Source organism: Ovis aries, chromosome 1, assembly GCF_016772045.2.
Source record: "Ovis aries strain OAR_USU_Benz2616 breed Rambouillet chromosome 1, ARS-UI_Ramb_v3.0, whole genome shotgun sequence".
Taxonomy (NCBI): domain Eukaryota; kingdom Metazoa; phylum Chordata; class Mammalia; order Artiodactyla; family Bovidae; genus Ovis; species Ovis aries.
In genome coordinates, this window is record NC_056054.1 from 263,677,123 (window position 1) to 263,691,980 (window position 14,858).

Here is a 14,858-nt window from a genome sequence, read left to right on the forward strand (position 1 = left end):
AAATTACTCCTTAACTTTTTCTTTCCATTCTATCTATTAAATTTTTTGTTAAACTTCTTTTTAAGTCATTATACAATCACATGCAGTTGTAAGAAAAAATGCAGAGACCCAGGCACCCCGTACCCTTTTTGCTGGTACGGTAACATCCTTCAGATGGCAGTAAGATCTCACCCCAGACACTGCTGCAGTCCAAGCACAGAGCATCCCGTCCCCCAAGGGGCCCTCGTGCTGTCCTTCTATGTTGTTCAGTGGCTAAGTTGTCGCCAACTGTTTGTGACCCTACAGACTGCAGCATGCCAGGCTTCGCTGTCCTTGACTGTCCTGGAGTCTGCTCAGATTCATGTCCATTGAGTCGGTGATGCCATCCAACCATCTCATCCTCTGTCACCCCCTTCTCTTCCTGCCTTCAGTCTTTCCCAGCATCAGGGTCTTTTCCAATGAGTCGGCTCTTTGCATCAGGTGACTAAAGTATTGGAGCTTCAGCTTCAGCATCAGTCCTCCAGTGAGTATTCAGGACTGATTTCCTTTAGGATTCACTGATTTGATCTTGCTGTCCAAGGGATTCTCAAGAGTCTTCTGTAGCACCACAGTTTGAAAGCATCAATTCTTTGGCACTCAAATTTCTTTTTGATCCAACTCTCACAGACATACCTGACTACTAGAAAAACTGTACCATTGACTATACAGACTTTTGTCAGCAAAGTGATGTCTCTGCTTTTTAATAGGCTGTCTAGGTTGGTCATAGCCTTCCTTCCAAGGAGCAAGTGTCTTTTCTATAGTATCATCCAGATCCCTTTATCCACCGCCCCTTAACCCTTGACACTTACTAATCTGTTCTCCATCTCTATAGTTTTGTCATTTCAAGAATGTTGTATAAATGAGTGAGTTTGGGGATTGACTCAGCATAATTTTTTCACTCAGCATAATTCTCTGGAAATGCATCCAGGCTATTATGTGTATCACAAGTTCAATCTTTTTTATTACTGAGTAATATTTCATGGTGTGGCCGGAACACAGTTTGTTTATTCATTCATCTACTGAAGGGCATCTGGGTTGTTTCTGGTTTAGGGCAATTGAAAATAAAAACTGTTCTGAACATTGTGTACCGACTTCTGTGTAAACATAACCTGTCACTTCTCTGTCCCAGAGGGCAGGTGCAGGTCATACAGTAATTGTATATTTAGTTTTGTTAAGAAACTGCCAAACCCTTTTCCAGAATAGCTGTTCTGGTTTACATTCCCACCAGCAGTGTGTGAGTAAGCTAGTTTCTCCACATCTTTTCCAGCATTTGGGGTTGTCACTTTTTTTATTTTTTATTTTTTTTAGCTTTTTTGATAAGTGTGCAGTGATATTTCAGTGTGGTTTCCTTTGCATTTCCCAATGACTCATGTAGCTCAGCATCTTTTCATGTGCTTATCATCCATCTGTATCTTCTCTTCAGTAAAATGTCTGCTCATGGCAATCCCTGGTGGTCCAGTGGTTAGGACTCAGGGCGTTCACTGTGGGGGCTGGGATTCAATCCCTGATCAGGAACCAAGATCCCACAAGCCAAAACAAGCAGATGAATAAATGTCTGTGCCCTGCCCGTTTTCAAACTGAATTGTTCTGTTTTTTTACTGTTGAGTTCTTCCTATTCTTTTCACCGTCTGTTTTCAAGTCTTTGTCAGATACATGATTTGCAAATATTTTTTTCCCCAGACTATATAGCTTTTTATCTCTTAGCAGAATTTTTCCCAAAGGAAAAGTTCTACCTTTGATAAAGTCCAGTTTATCAATTTTCCCTTTTATGGATTGTTTTTGTTGTCAAGTCTGAGAACCCTCTGCCTAGCCCAAGAATCTGAAGATTTTCCTCCATTTCTTTCTAAGTTTTATAGTTTCCTATTTTACATCTAGAGTCCACTTTGCCTTTGTCGTTGTTACCCAGTCACTAAGTCATGTCTGACTCTGTGACCCCATGGACTGCAGCATACCAGGCTTCCCGGTCCTTCACTATTTCCCGGAGCTTGCTCAAACTCATGTCCATTGAGTCCGTGATGCTATCCAGCCATCTCATTGTCTGTCAGCCCCTTCTCTTCCTGGCCTCAATCTTTCCCAGCATCAGGGTTATTTCCAATGAGTTGACTCTTTACATCAGGTGGCCAAAGTAGTGACACTTCAGCTTCAGCATCAGTCCTTCCAATGAATATTCAGGGTTGATTTCCTTTAGGATTGACTGCTTTAATCTCCTTGCAGTCCAAGGGACTCTCAAGAGTCTCCCCCAGGACCACAGTTCAAAAGCATCAATTCTTCAGTGCTCATGTTCTTTATGGTTCAACTCTCACACCCATACATAATTACTGGGCAAACCATAACTTTAACTCTACAGACCTTTGTCAGCAAAATGATATCTCTGTTTTTTAATATGCTGTCTAGGTTTGTCATAGCTTTCCTTCCAAGGAGCAAGTGTCTTTTAACTCCACAGATGCCTGCAGTCACCATCCACAGTGATTTTGGGGTCCAAGAAAATAAAATCTGTCACTGCTTCCACTTTTTCCCCATCTATTTGCCATGAAGTGATGGGACCAGATGCCGTGATCTTAGTCTGAATGTTGAGTTTTAAGCCAGCAATTTCTCTCTCCTCTTTCACCCTCACAAGACTCTTATGAAAATGGTAGGTCTCACCATTTATATCTTTCTTTTACCAGAGTTTTGTAGTTTTCAACACACGGCTTCATCATATGTTTTATTTACACTTAAGTTATTTGAATTTTTTCAAGTGTTTATAAATGGTGCTGTGATTTTAATTTCAGTGTCTACATGGTCATTGCTAATGTATATAAATACAGTCAATTTGTATATTTATCTTGTATACTGTGACCATGTTGAACTCACTTATTCTATTTTTATATTTTGCTGAATTCTAATTGCTGATATTTTGTTAAGAATCTTTGCATTTATATTAATGGCGGATATTGACTTGCAGTTTTCTTTTTTTGTTGTCTTTGTTAGATTTGGTATCAGGTTAATACTAGCTTCATAAAGTGAATCAAAAAACGTACCCTTCTCTTCTGTTGTCTAGAAGACATTGTTGAATTCTTGAAGGACTGATTCATTCTTCCCTAAATGTTTGGTAAAATTCTCCAGTGAAACCATTTGCGCCTGGAAATTTCTTTGGAGGGATTTTTTTAAAATAAGGACAGTTTCCTTATGAGTTGCAGACTGTTCACATCGTGTGCTTCATGTTGGAGGAGTGCGGTGGGTCACACTTTTCTCGGATCTGGTCCATTTTTGTCCAGGATATCAAGATTCTGTGTTTAGAGTCATGTCTCGTGTTTCCTTGTTGCCCCTTTTGAGGTCTGCAAGGTCCGTAGTGCTGTCTCCCCTTTCATCCCAGACACTGGTGATCTGTGTCTTCTCTCTGTGTTTCTTAGTCTTGCCAGAGATTTGTCAATGTGTTGATATCTTTAAATAACCAGTCCTTTGTTTCATTGATTTCCTGTGTTGCTTTTCTGTTTTCTGTTTCACTGATTTCTGCTTTTTATTATATCCTTCCTTCTGCTGTCCTTGGGGGTTTATTTTTGCTTTTCTTTCTCTAGGTTCTTAGATTATGGCATTAAGAGTTTCCCTCTCTGAGAATGCAAGCATACAGTGCTATAAACATTCCTCTCAGCACTGCTTTAGCTGTGTCCCACCGCTAAATTTTCATGTGTTGTATTTTCGTTCTCATTCTACTTGGCAGAAAACAACAAAATTCTGTAATGCAATTATCATTCGGTGTCTATTTTTGTATCCCTAAGATTTCCTCTTTGACCCATGTATTACTTAGAAGTGTGTCCTTTAGTTTCAAAGTGTTTGAAGATCTTTCTGTTACTGATTTCTAGTTTGATTCTCTTAAAGGTCACAAACCATACTCTGTTTGGTTGTGGTTCTTTTAAATTTGTTGTGGGTTTTGTGTGTGTGTGTAGACCAACCTATGGTCTATTTTGGTATACGCTTCATAGGCACAGGGCTTCCCTTGTGCCTCAGCTGGTAAAGAATCTGCCTGCAGTGCAGGAGACCTGGGTTTGATCCCTGGGTTGGGAAGATCCCATGGAAAAGGGAAAGGCTACCCACTCCAGTATTCTGGCCTAGAGAATTTCATGGACTGTAGAGTCCATGGAGTCGCAAAGAGTCAGACACACCTGAGCGACTTTGACTTCACTTCAGAGGCACCTGAAAAGAATGTGCATTCTGCAACTGTTGATGGACTTTTAAATATATCTCAAGACTGAGACAGACCACTAACTCTTCAAGGTTATGTGATACACTTTTGCCCAGGATTTCAGAGTAAGTGATCTAAAATACTACTAAGTTCACCAAGGAGGCCTGTGAAGCCTTCTCACTGGTGGGTCTTGTCAATGGAGCCACCATTTTTCTTCCCTGGGGGGTCTGGTCCTCTCTGAAGGATAGAACTTTGATCAGCTCAACATGTGGCTCAATAAAGTTTCCTGGCTGACATTTTTACCCTTGCATTTCCCAGAGATATGATGGGACATCGTTTTCCTTCTTCTCATCAAGTCATAGGATGCTAAAGCCGGAGGAAACCATGGGTCATCTGGCCTACTCTTTCCTTTGGCAGGTCCTAGAGGTTATTTTAGATTATTTTTTTAAATACTTCTGTGAAATTAACATAAGTTATTATAGAAGTATATTAGATATAGAGAAACAAAAATAAGGAAAAAAGCTTATATATAATCTTACAACCAAAAAGTAACTACTATTATTATTTTGGAGTATACTCGCCCAAGTTTTAAGAAATGGAATCACACTGTATTATGACTTTCTTAGTTTTATAATAGGCATGAACATTTTTCTAAGATATTATTCCTAGTAGCAGAATATGTTTCCACAGTACAGATACACCATACCACATTTAAATGGTATAAGTGATGTCCATTTGATGGACATATAGGCCATTACAGTCTTCACCGTGTTAAATAACGTCGTGATGAACATCTTTTGTGTCCATATATGTGGTTTTTCCTAGAATTGGAAACAATAAATCAGAGCACGTGAACATTTTTAGCTTTTGAGCCCTGTTGCCAAATTGGATTATTGCGGATTTTGTTTGTCTGGACAGGCTTGGCTTGGTTTTGATTTGTGTCGGTTTTAGAAGCTATATGGAAGCTTACATGAGTTCAGGAGGAAGCCTTGTTTAGGTCCCCAGAGTTTTAGGGTGTGAACTAAACTGTCACCTGGAACCAAGGGGAGAGCCCACCCTTCCCAAGAGCATAGAGTGGCTGGAATGGTGCCATGCATTCCGCACCTTTCTATGAGGCATCCTGAACTGGGCCCGGTCAGGAAACAGGAAAATGGGCAGCTACATACAGCCTGGGGTCTGAACCTTGTAAACCCAGCCGCCCAGCCCAGTTTTATGTGCCAGGCAACAGAGGGACAAACTCGCTCACCCCAGCTGCTTCCTCTCTCTGGGACCTACCGTGAGAACAGTGTGTGTTGCACTCAAAATATGCCTTGAACTTTCCGTCATAGTAATTGCCCCCATAAAATGGACCAGGTCACCGCATGAAAGTGTCCCGTATTTAAAGACCAGTCCTGCCTGCTTTTATGGCTGGTGCTGACTGCAGGAGGTTCACAGCCCCGGCCACTCTGCTGAGGCACCACTGAGAGCTGTCCCAGGGGAAAGGGCCTCTGAAGCTGGACGGGAAACCTGAGGCCCAGGAGAGGCCCTGCTGCTGACCAGTGGCCAGAGCACCCCTCCTCCCAGGTACCCAGGCAGCTCCTGGGCACGGTGTTGGGGTTCAGCCCATGGTCCACAGAGTGCACCCTTTTCCATCAGTCTTTCTTTTCTCATCTGCAGAGAAAGAAGAACTGATCCAGAACGTGCTGACCCAGGTGGCAGAGCAGTTCTCAAGGTACAGAATCTGGATGCATCCTTTCCAGGGCTGGGTTCTCTTTCTCTTCTTGGTGGGTGGGCCCTTTGCCTTGAGGCTATCTCAGCCGGCGGGCTCTCAGCCATCACTTCCCCGGAGAAGCTACCTGCCCGGTGGGGTCCTTTGGGGAATTCTGTGACTAAGCCAGCATGCCTGGGGTCCAGGAGATGCTCTCCTGCTGGTGCTTTCAGAGTAAGAACCCGTGTTGCTGAGAATGTCCTCAGCTGGCTCTTCTGGGGCGAGGACTTCAGCCTACAGGAACTGACAGCAGAGATCCCGTGTGGATCTCTGGCTCACTCTTCATTCTGAGTTATTCTGCCGTTCTGGAGTCAATGCTTTGCGTTTTCTCAGTTACCTCCTATGGCACCTTACTGCCCCCGGGTAGTTGAAATGGGGAGAAGGCACAGGGTATTTTCTTAAAGCCCAAGAGTTGTTGAACTGAATGGGTTGGATCCCAGAGAAGGGCACACCAGCTGCCTAAGGTGTTCTCTGCCCAGTGGCACAGGGTGTGTGTTGGTGAGGTTGAGGGGTGGGGCGGGGGTGAGTGCTGGTCCATGCCAGGGGTGAGCAGAGAACCCAGGTCCTCCCCAGAGAGCATCTGCTCACTAGCCAGGTATGGGGAGTAATCATGCCCACTCTGTGTTCCGGTCTTAAAAAATACACCTTCGAGATAATTCCAGAGTGTGTCCTCTTCCTCCTCCCTGCCCGTCTCCAACTCCCAGGAGTTCCTTAAAAGCAACTCCTCTGTTTGGACCCCTCACCAGCCCACCGTGGGCCTCACCATGGCAAGGAGCCGGCAGATGTTGACTGAACCCACTTTAGCTTGGAGAATTTGAGGAGTTATGTTGTTTTGTTTTTTTCCTTCCCAGAGCTTTTAAAATCAACGAGCTGAAAGCTGAAGTTGCAAATCACTTGGCAGTGCTAGAGAAACGCGTCGAATGTGAGTGGCATGTTGATGCCTTTTTGCTGATGTGTCTTTTAACCCTAGTTTAAATTAAGCCACTTAAGCCATGGTGCGTGATGATGGCAGGGGAGGTGAGGCTCAGAACGAATGTCTTGTCTTTGTGAAATACTCAGTACTTACCTTTGAAGTTAACAAAGGTTAGAAGAGTGATGAATCTTAAGCGTTTTATTCTGTTTTAAAAGTAACCCAGAAACTCGCAACATGTTAGAAATACACAGTAATTTGCAATAAGAGCGCAGAGGAAACCACGAGGCTTCCTAGACCGGGCCCGCCCGGAGAGGAACCTCTGCAGAAGAGCTTGTGTGTGTCCCTTTCTACATAAATGAGAACACAGCAACCCATACTCTGTGGTTTCACAGTTTTAGGGGAAGATGTCTACTGAATGACCACCAAGGCCTGACTCAGTGATCAAGTAGCTAAAACTCCGGAAGATAACAGCTTCCAGGCAGTCACCCTTTGTGTCCCATCCGTAAAATAAGAGGCAGTGCTTGAATTCCTTGTGGTCCACAATTCCCCGCCCAGGGCACAAAGAGATGGCTCTTTGTCAGTGTCAAGGCTAATGTCAAGGTTAATGGCTCCTGGGCACTGCATTTACTGACTTGCGGTGTGAGTAAACAGACTCCAGACGTGAGGCTATCAGGATGGCATCGCAGCCTCTACCTGGCTAACTCATTGAAGGTCCGCTTTTCATACCTTGTATGAACTGCTTGGTTTTTTCCAAGAAAAAAAAAAAAATCACGATTGTGTCCAAAACCAATTCGCCTAAAGAACTTGAATCGTGATTTACAGTCACCCTTTTCAAAGTGCAGCAGCGTTTTTTAATCCATTTGGTCATTAGAGCTGCAAAAACAGTTCTACCTTCCCCATTGACAGAGAAAGAGCCAAAGAGATTAAGCGACCTGCTTGAGTTCATTCAGCAAATTGGAAAAGTAAATACCGTAAAGAAGGCTGAGCATCAAAGAATTGATGCTTTTGAACTGTGATGTTAGAAAAGACTCTTGAGAGTCCCTTGGACTGCAAGGAGATCAAACCAGTCAATCCTAAAGGAAATCAGTCCTGAATATTCATTGGAAGGACTGATGTTGAAGCTGAAGCTCCAGTATTTTGGCCACCTGATAGGAAAAACTGACTCACTGGAAAAGACTGATGCTGGGAAAGATTGAGGGAAAGAGGGGAAGGAGTCAACAGAGGATGAGATGGCTGGATGGCGTCATCAATTCAATGGACATTAGTTTGAGCAAACTCCGGGAGATAGTGAAGGACAGGGAAGCCTGGCATTGTGCAGTCTATGGGGTTGCAAAGAGTTGAACAAGACTTAGTGACTGAACAACAAGCCCTGACATCCTAGGGCTTTCACCAGCACCTTTCACAATGAGAAGCTGGGGATTTGAGGGGAAGCTCAAGGAAGAGCAGTTTAGAAAGCTGCTGTAGCAGCTGGCCTTGTAGCCACTGCCACAGACACCAGTTGTGGCCATATTGAGCAGAAAAGAGGTTTTTCCTCTGAGGAATTAGGCAGGGGTGGGGGGGGGGGGTCCCCTGGGTGCTGAGAGTGTCAGGACGAGGCTCCTCAGTAGCTGTACAGCAGGAGCAATGCCCCATACCCCACATAGAGCTGATGTTGTGAGGACTCGGATCTGGCGGATCTGAGCCCCAGATGTACAGTATCCCCAGCATCCCAAGATCAGTGTCGGGACCCCCCCACAGCTCGTGGCCACTATTGCAAACATCAGCTGCAGGTCCAGAGTCTGGACAGAACGGACCCCATGCCCACACACAACACACACACACCCCGCGCCCTACCCCTGCCCACTGCAGGGAAGGCCAGAGAAACTGAGTATGTTAGTTTCCTGTGGCTGTCATGTCAAAGCACCCAAACTAGGTGGTTGGAACAACAGAAATGAATTTTCCCACAGTCTGGAGGCCAGATGCCGAGGTCAAGGTGCCGCAGGGCCAGTTCCTCCTGGAGGGACCCTGTCCCGAGCCTGCTGTGGCTCCCAGGCTGCCCAGGGGCTTGGCGTGTGGCCGTCACTGCACTCAGCCTCCCCCTGCCCTCCTTTGCACTCAGGTCTCCCCTACCTTCCCGCATCAGGCACCTCTCTCTGGATTTTGAGCCCACCCTCACCCAGGACGATCCGCTCTCAGGATCCATCTCCTAAACAAGTCACACTTGCGTTCTGGGGATCAGGATGTGAGCCTCTCCCTTCTTCAGTTGCTCAGTCATGTCCGACTCTTTGCAGCCCATGGACTGCTGAATGCCAGGTTCCTCTGCCCTTCACCATCTCCTGGAGTTTGTTTAAACTCATGTCCATTTAGTCGGTGATGCCATCCAGCCATCACGTCCTCTGTCGTCCCCTTCTCCTCCTGCCTTCAATCTTTGCCAGCATCAGGATCTTTTCCAATGAGTTGGCTCTTCACATCAGGTGGCCAAAGGATTGGAGAAGCAGCTTCAGCATCAGTCTTTCCAATGAATATTCAGAGTTGATTTCCTTTAAGATTGACTGTGTTTGATCTCCTTGCAGTCCAAGGGACCTTGAAGAGTCTCCTCCAGCACCACAGTTCAAAAGCATCGGTCTTCAGCACTCAGCCTTCTTTATGCTCCAGCTCTCACATCCGTACACAACTACTGGAAAACCATAGCTTTGACTCTATAGACCTTTGTTGGCAAAGTGATGTCTCTGCTTTTTATTACACTCTCTAGATTCATCATAGCTTTTCCCCATGTCATTGCCTGTCTCTTACGGGGGCACAATTCAACCCACTGCTGTGAGCGTTTGCTGTTTCATCTTCTGCAGTGGGAGGCAAGCCCCACTTCCCACCAAGCCCCATGGGGTAGAACTGTCCACACGTGGGAAGTGGTTCAGGCAGAGATCACAAAAAGCGTTCACTGCTGAGTCACTGCCTACACTTAAGAGAAGAGCCGTCTTCCAGTCACCACCTGGGGAGCAGATGCCTGGCGGGTGGAGGGGGGCGGCAGGTGCCTCCTGCTTCATCCTCCTCTCCTCCAGCTCCACTGGCCCCTCCCTGTACAGAAGCCAGCCCCAGGCCTTCCATTCTTTGTACACAGGCGGGTTAAAGAAGCCGTTAATTAATTTTCAGAACTCCTGCCGAGAGCTGTGAGACCGAGGGCTTCCGGTCTCTGGCCATGAGAGCAGCAATCAGGCAGAGAAGTGTCTGTATTTTGCCTTCAAGTGGCTCGTGGATTGAGGACCGTTAAAGGACAGAGCCCCAGTAACCGTCTCCCCGGCCTGTCCTTGCCCCAAATCCTCCAGAACTAGCTCGAATCTCCTCCTAGGGCTCTTGTGTGAAACACAGGAGTCACACCCATGCACATAGGTTACCTGGAAGACTCAGTCCAGGCTCTCGAGATCACAGTTACTCATGTTTTCACTAGTTGTGTTCATTCTGGCACCGGAGACCTGGGCCCTGAATGGGAGGGATGGAGGGGGCTTGCATTTCTCAGGGGGAGGAGAGGGTCAGGGTTAGGGTTCCAGGCGCTTTGGTCAGCTGGATCGTTGGGGTTGGGGGGCCCTCTGGGCTTTGGGTTACCCCCAGCCCCATTTTAGTACCTCTGCCCATGTCAGCCCCCAGCACCCCCACCTCCTCCTGGCTGCCCACCATGCACAGGAATGTGGGGGCTCACACACTGCAGGAGGTGGGTCTTGTGCCCCTTGAACTCCACTTGGCTTTAGGCCTGTCCTCTCCTGGCGCTTGTGGCTGACCGCTCCCTGGCTCCCCAGGCTCCACCGTTAACACGGAAATGACCACAGTTGCCTCACCTGAGCTGAACCCCCAGGGCAGGAGGGTATGAGTTCCAAAGAGCTGCCCAGACGTAGCATCTGTGCCTCCCCCAAAGACATCCCAGGGACCCTGGAATTGGACAGGGGAGGCCCTCTGGACAGGGATCTGGCCGTCAGACCTCTGCCATCAGTCACTTGGGGAACTAGTCACCCCAGCCTCTCAGAAGGTCAGTTCCAACCCTGCACTGCTGCCAGAATCAAGTCAGCCTGTGAAGGCTGCCAGGCTGCTCCACTAGGCCACACGTGGACACACACACACACACATACACACAGAGGAATACACACACAGTGCGGCACACACAGAGCGGCACACACACACAGACACACACACAGAGGCATACACACACAGACACTCAGAGGGACACACATACAGAGCTACAGAGGCACACACACAGATACACACACAGAGGCACACACACAGACACACACACAGAGGCACGCACACAGACACACATGCAGAGGCATGCACACAGACACAGAGGAATACACACACAGTGCGGCACACACAGAGCGGCACACACACAGAGACACACACACAGAGGCATACACACACAAACACTCAGAGGGACACAAATACAGAGCTACAGAGGCACACACACAGATACACACACAGAGGCACGCAGGCACACACACAGACACACATACAGAGGCACGCACACAGACACACACACAGAGGCACTCACACAGAGACACACACAGAGGCACGCACACACAGAGGCATGCACACAGACACACAGAGGCACACACACAGAGGCACACAGAGAGACACGCACACAGACACACACACACACACACAGAGAGGCATGCACACAGACACACAGAGACACGCACACAGACACACACACACAGAGGCACATACACACCCATACATGTAGACACACACAGAAACATGGGCACATATACTCAAAAATACACAAACCCTTACATACATACACATATGAACAGACATGAGCGCCATGCTCACGCGCATACGTGCTATGTCTGCTGTGTCTGAGCTGCTACTGACTGTTCTCTGCTTCTGAGGTCCAGAGAGGCACCAGCTAGAACTGCCCATCTGTAAACCACGTTACATTGGTTTGACTTGTGTTTGAATGGAATTTCCTGCTTTTTTTTTTAACCTTCTCAAGTGTTTTTTTGGAGTCAAATATAAATTTTTCTGTGGCTCTTAATTCACCTTAAAGGCTTTCCTTCCTTTTCTACAGAATGTTTTCCTTCTTCGGGAGGCTGGGGTCTCACTTAGATGGAAGGCTGTTTTAAACACAGGACACCCCGGGCCTCCTCTAGCTTCCCGGCTGGAGGTGAACCGTCCAGGGCACCCCCACCTCCCTCCCTCCCTTTCTTCTTGTTTGCAGGACAGGCCCGGGCATCCTGCAGGCACAGGGCAGCCCTGCTCCCATCCAGCCTTTGTCCTTGCCCATGCGTGCCACCTGCTTAGTCGCTCAGTCATGTCTGACTCTTTGCGACCTCATGGGCTGTAGCCCACCAGGCTCCTCTCTCCGTGGGATTCTCCAGGCAAGAATACTGGCATGGGTAACAGTTACCTTCTCCAGGGGATTTCCTGACCCCGGATCAAACCTGTGTCTCTTAAGTCTCCTGCATCGACAGCTGGATTCTTTACCACTAGCGCCACCTGAACCTGAGTTCCATCCCTGGATCAGGAAGATCCCCTGGAAAAAGGCATGGCAACCCACTCCAGTATTCTTGCCCTGAAAACCCCATGGACAGAGGAGCCTGGCGGTCTACAGTCCCTGCCCAGGCCTGGCCCCAAACCTAAAGACTGGAGAGCTGGCCCCAGGGGCCTGAGTTCACAGCCAGGTCGAGCAAACGACCCCAAAGACTGAAACCAAACCTTGCTTTTCTTTTTGTCGCTCGGGAAATGTGCTTTATGCAGATTCCTTAGCAGAGTTCTTGGCAGAAATGCTGAAACACGGCTCTATTCCTACGTGTCTGTAAACCATTTCCAAAGCTCTGCAGCCCCACCAGGGCCTGGCCTGCCCACAGTAGCCTCTCAGAAGAGCCCAATGGGGCTGGTTGGGGGAGAGAACAGGACAGAGCTGCCTCCGTGACCACCCTCTTGCTCCTGCCCACTGAGGCCCCATTCCTGAAGCCAGCATCACTCTTAGCGAATCATTCCTGAACATTCTTCTCCAGGGTGGCTGTGACCTGCAGAGGCCCATGGAACCGCTTCTAAAGTCCGAGAGAGGCCAGCAGAGTCCATGTGATGCTCAGGCCGCTAGTCTGGGGCTCTGGTCTGTGCCCAGCTGTGTTTAAAGTTTGGGACTGACGAGTGGGCCGAGATATGGGCAGCTGACATCCGTCCCCACCATGGGGCCTCACTATGTCGCCACAGGACTTGGGGGAGGGCCAGCACAGTCGGCCTTCTCGCTCCCCCAGGATTTTCCAAAAGGGAGCCTGGTGTCCAGCGAGGCCTGGGAGGGACTGCCCCAGGTCTGTGCGTGCCTGCATCCGCCCAGTGCCTCCCGGCTTCCTCCCTGCGCTCTGGCGCTTTAATCCCATGGCACGTTTTCTCATCCAGTGATGAATGCACTTTTTGCCACCTCATTGCTCACCGTCAATTTCCTTGGCAACCAGACTCCATTTCATAAACATTTTTGCCGTAAATTCTGGATCTCTGAGATTCAGATAAGTGATATCATACCATGTAGCCCAAAAGACTGAATCTTAACATCACCCCCAATAAATGGCCAAGGAATCTGATCTACATCAATTCCAGTATCCACTCGATCAAACATCAGGCAGCCACCAAGAGCCGTGAGCTAGTGGGCAGCTGCTAACAGGAGCATCCTTGACCTTGATGATGGAAAAAAGCAAATGAGAAAACAGAGCAGCATGATCCCCAAATTTTTTTTTAAGAAATTTTTTTTGATGTGGATCATTTTTAAAGTCTTTATCTAATTTGTTACAGTATTGTTTCTATCTTACGTTTTGGTTTTTTGGCTTCAAGGTATATTGGATCTTAGCTCCCCGACCAGGTATTGAACCCTGGGCCCCCTGCATTGAAAGACGAAGCCTTAACCACTGGATTGACCGGAAAATCTTCTGTCTTTTTAAAAATAAGAGTAAATAGATAGATATTAAGAATGCACGGGGGTGGGAGAGAAATGCCTGGAGGGATACACACACACATATATATAATACATTGTTCAGTCGCTGAGTCGTGTCTGACTCTTTGCAATCCCATGGACTGCGGCGCGCCAGGCTTCCCTGTGCTTCACTATCTCCTGGAGCTTGCTCAAACTCATCTCCATCGAGCTGGTGACACCATCCAACCATCTTATCCTCTGTCATCCCCTTCTCCTCATGCCTTCAGTCTTTCCCAGCATCAGGGTCTTTTCCACTGAGTTTGCTCTTGGCATCAGGTGGCCAAAGTATTGGAGCTTCAGCCTCAGCATCAGTTCCTCCAATGAATATTCAGGATTAATTTCCTAAGATTGACTGGTTTGATCTCCTTGCAGTCCAAGGAACTCTCAAGAGTCTTCTCCAACACCATATAATAGTAAATGAATTCCCTTCTGGCCCAGTGGGCTCATGGATAGATTTTTAAATACTCTTCTTTGATAGGCCCTGTATTTGCTCCATTTTCTGTAGTAGTCATAGGTTATTTTGTATTCAGAAAAGTGATGCTGGAAACATAATGAGTGTAACCGTGGACCCTGCCTGGCAGGGCACCGCTGCCCGGTTTGGACTGTACAGCATGGTCTGTCTTTTCCCCACATGGATTCCCTTTTTGGATCCAAGTCTATGCCACATGCCAGGTCCCTTCTCCAGCTGTATTCCCCTTTGTGAAATGTTCTGCCCTTCACGTGTTAGCAGCCCTTTCCTGGGCCCCTTCCTGCCACTGATGTTGACTCCACTGTATGTCCCAGTGACAGACACGGCTGCAACGTAGTCCCCTCCTCCGAGGGGTGAGCATCTGCAGTGGGACCGAGGCTGAGGCATGCCCTGAGTGTGAGGCGTGCACACTCCTGGCCCCAGTGCAAACCTTTACGATGTGTGTTGCTGCACTCCTTCTTGGGAGTGGACCCAGTCCGTCCACCTCGTAACAGGGTGGTGCAAGAGAAGGCTGAGAGCCTCCGACCCCAGAGGAGGATGTGGGGTCCCAGCAGGAGCTTGGAGTACCTATGTCATTTCCTCCACCCCTCCAGCTCACTGCCCCGCGTCCTGGTA

General features: G+C 47.7%; 1 protein-coding gene across 7 annotated transcripts in view; it reads left to right on the forward strand.

Annotated features, from left to right (window-relative positions):
* The window catches only part of PDE9A (phosphodiesterase 9A), a 106,642-nt gene that overhangs the window by 64,799 nt on the left and 26,985 nt on the right, over positions 1-14,858 (forward strand). For 5 of the 7 annotated variants that reach the window (XM_060405849.1, XM_027960791.3, XM_060405855.1 and 2 more), the window contains 2 exons: positions 5,837-5,891; positions 6,779-6,849. In XM_060405849.1, the coding sequence (XP_060261832.1) occupies positions 5,837-5,891; positions 6,779-6,849 (126 nt within the window). Of the gene's footprint in view, positions 1-5,585; positions 5,744-5,815; positions 5,892-6,778; positions 6,850-14,858 lie in introns of those variants that run through there. The other 2 variants (XM_060405854.1, XM_060405852.1) reach the window with 2 other exon arrangements.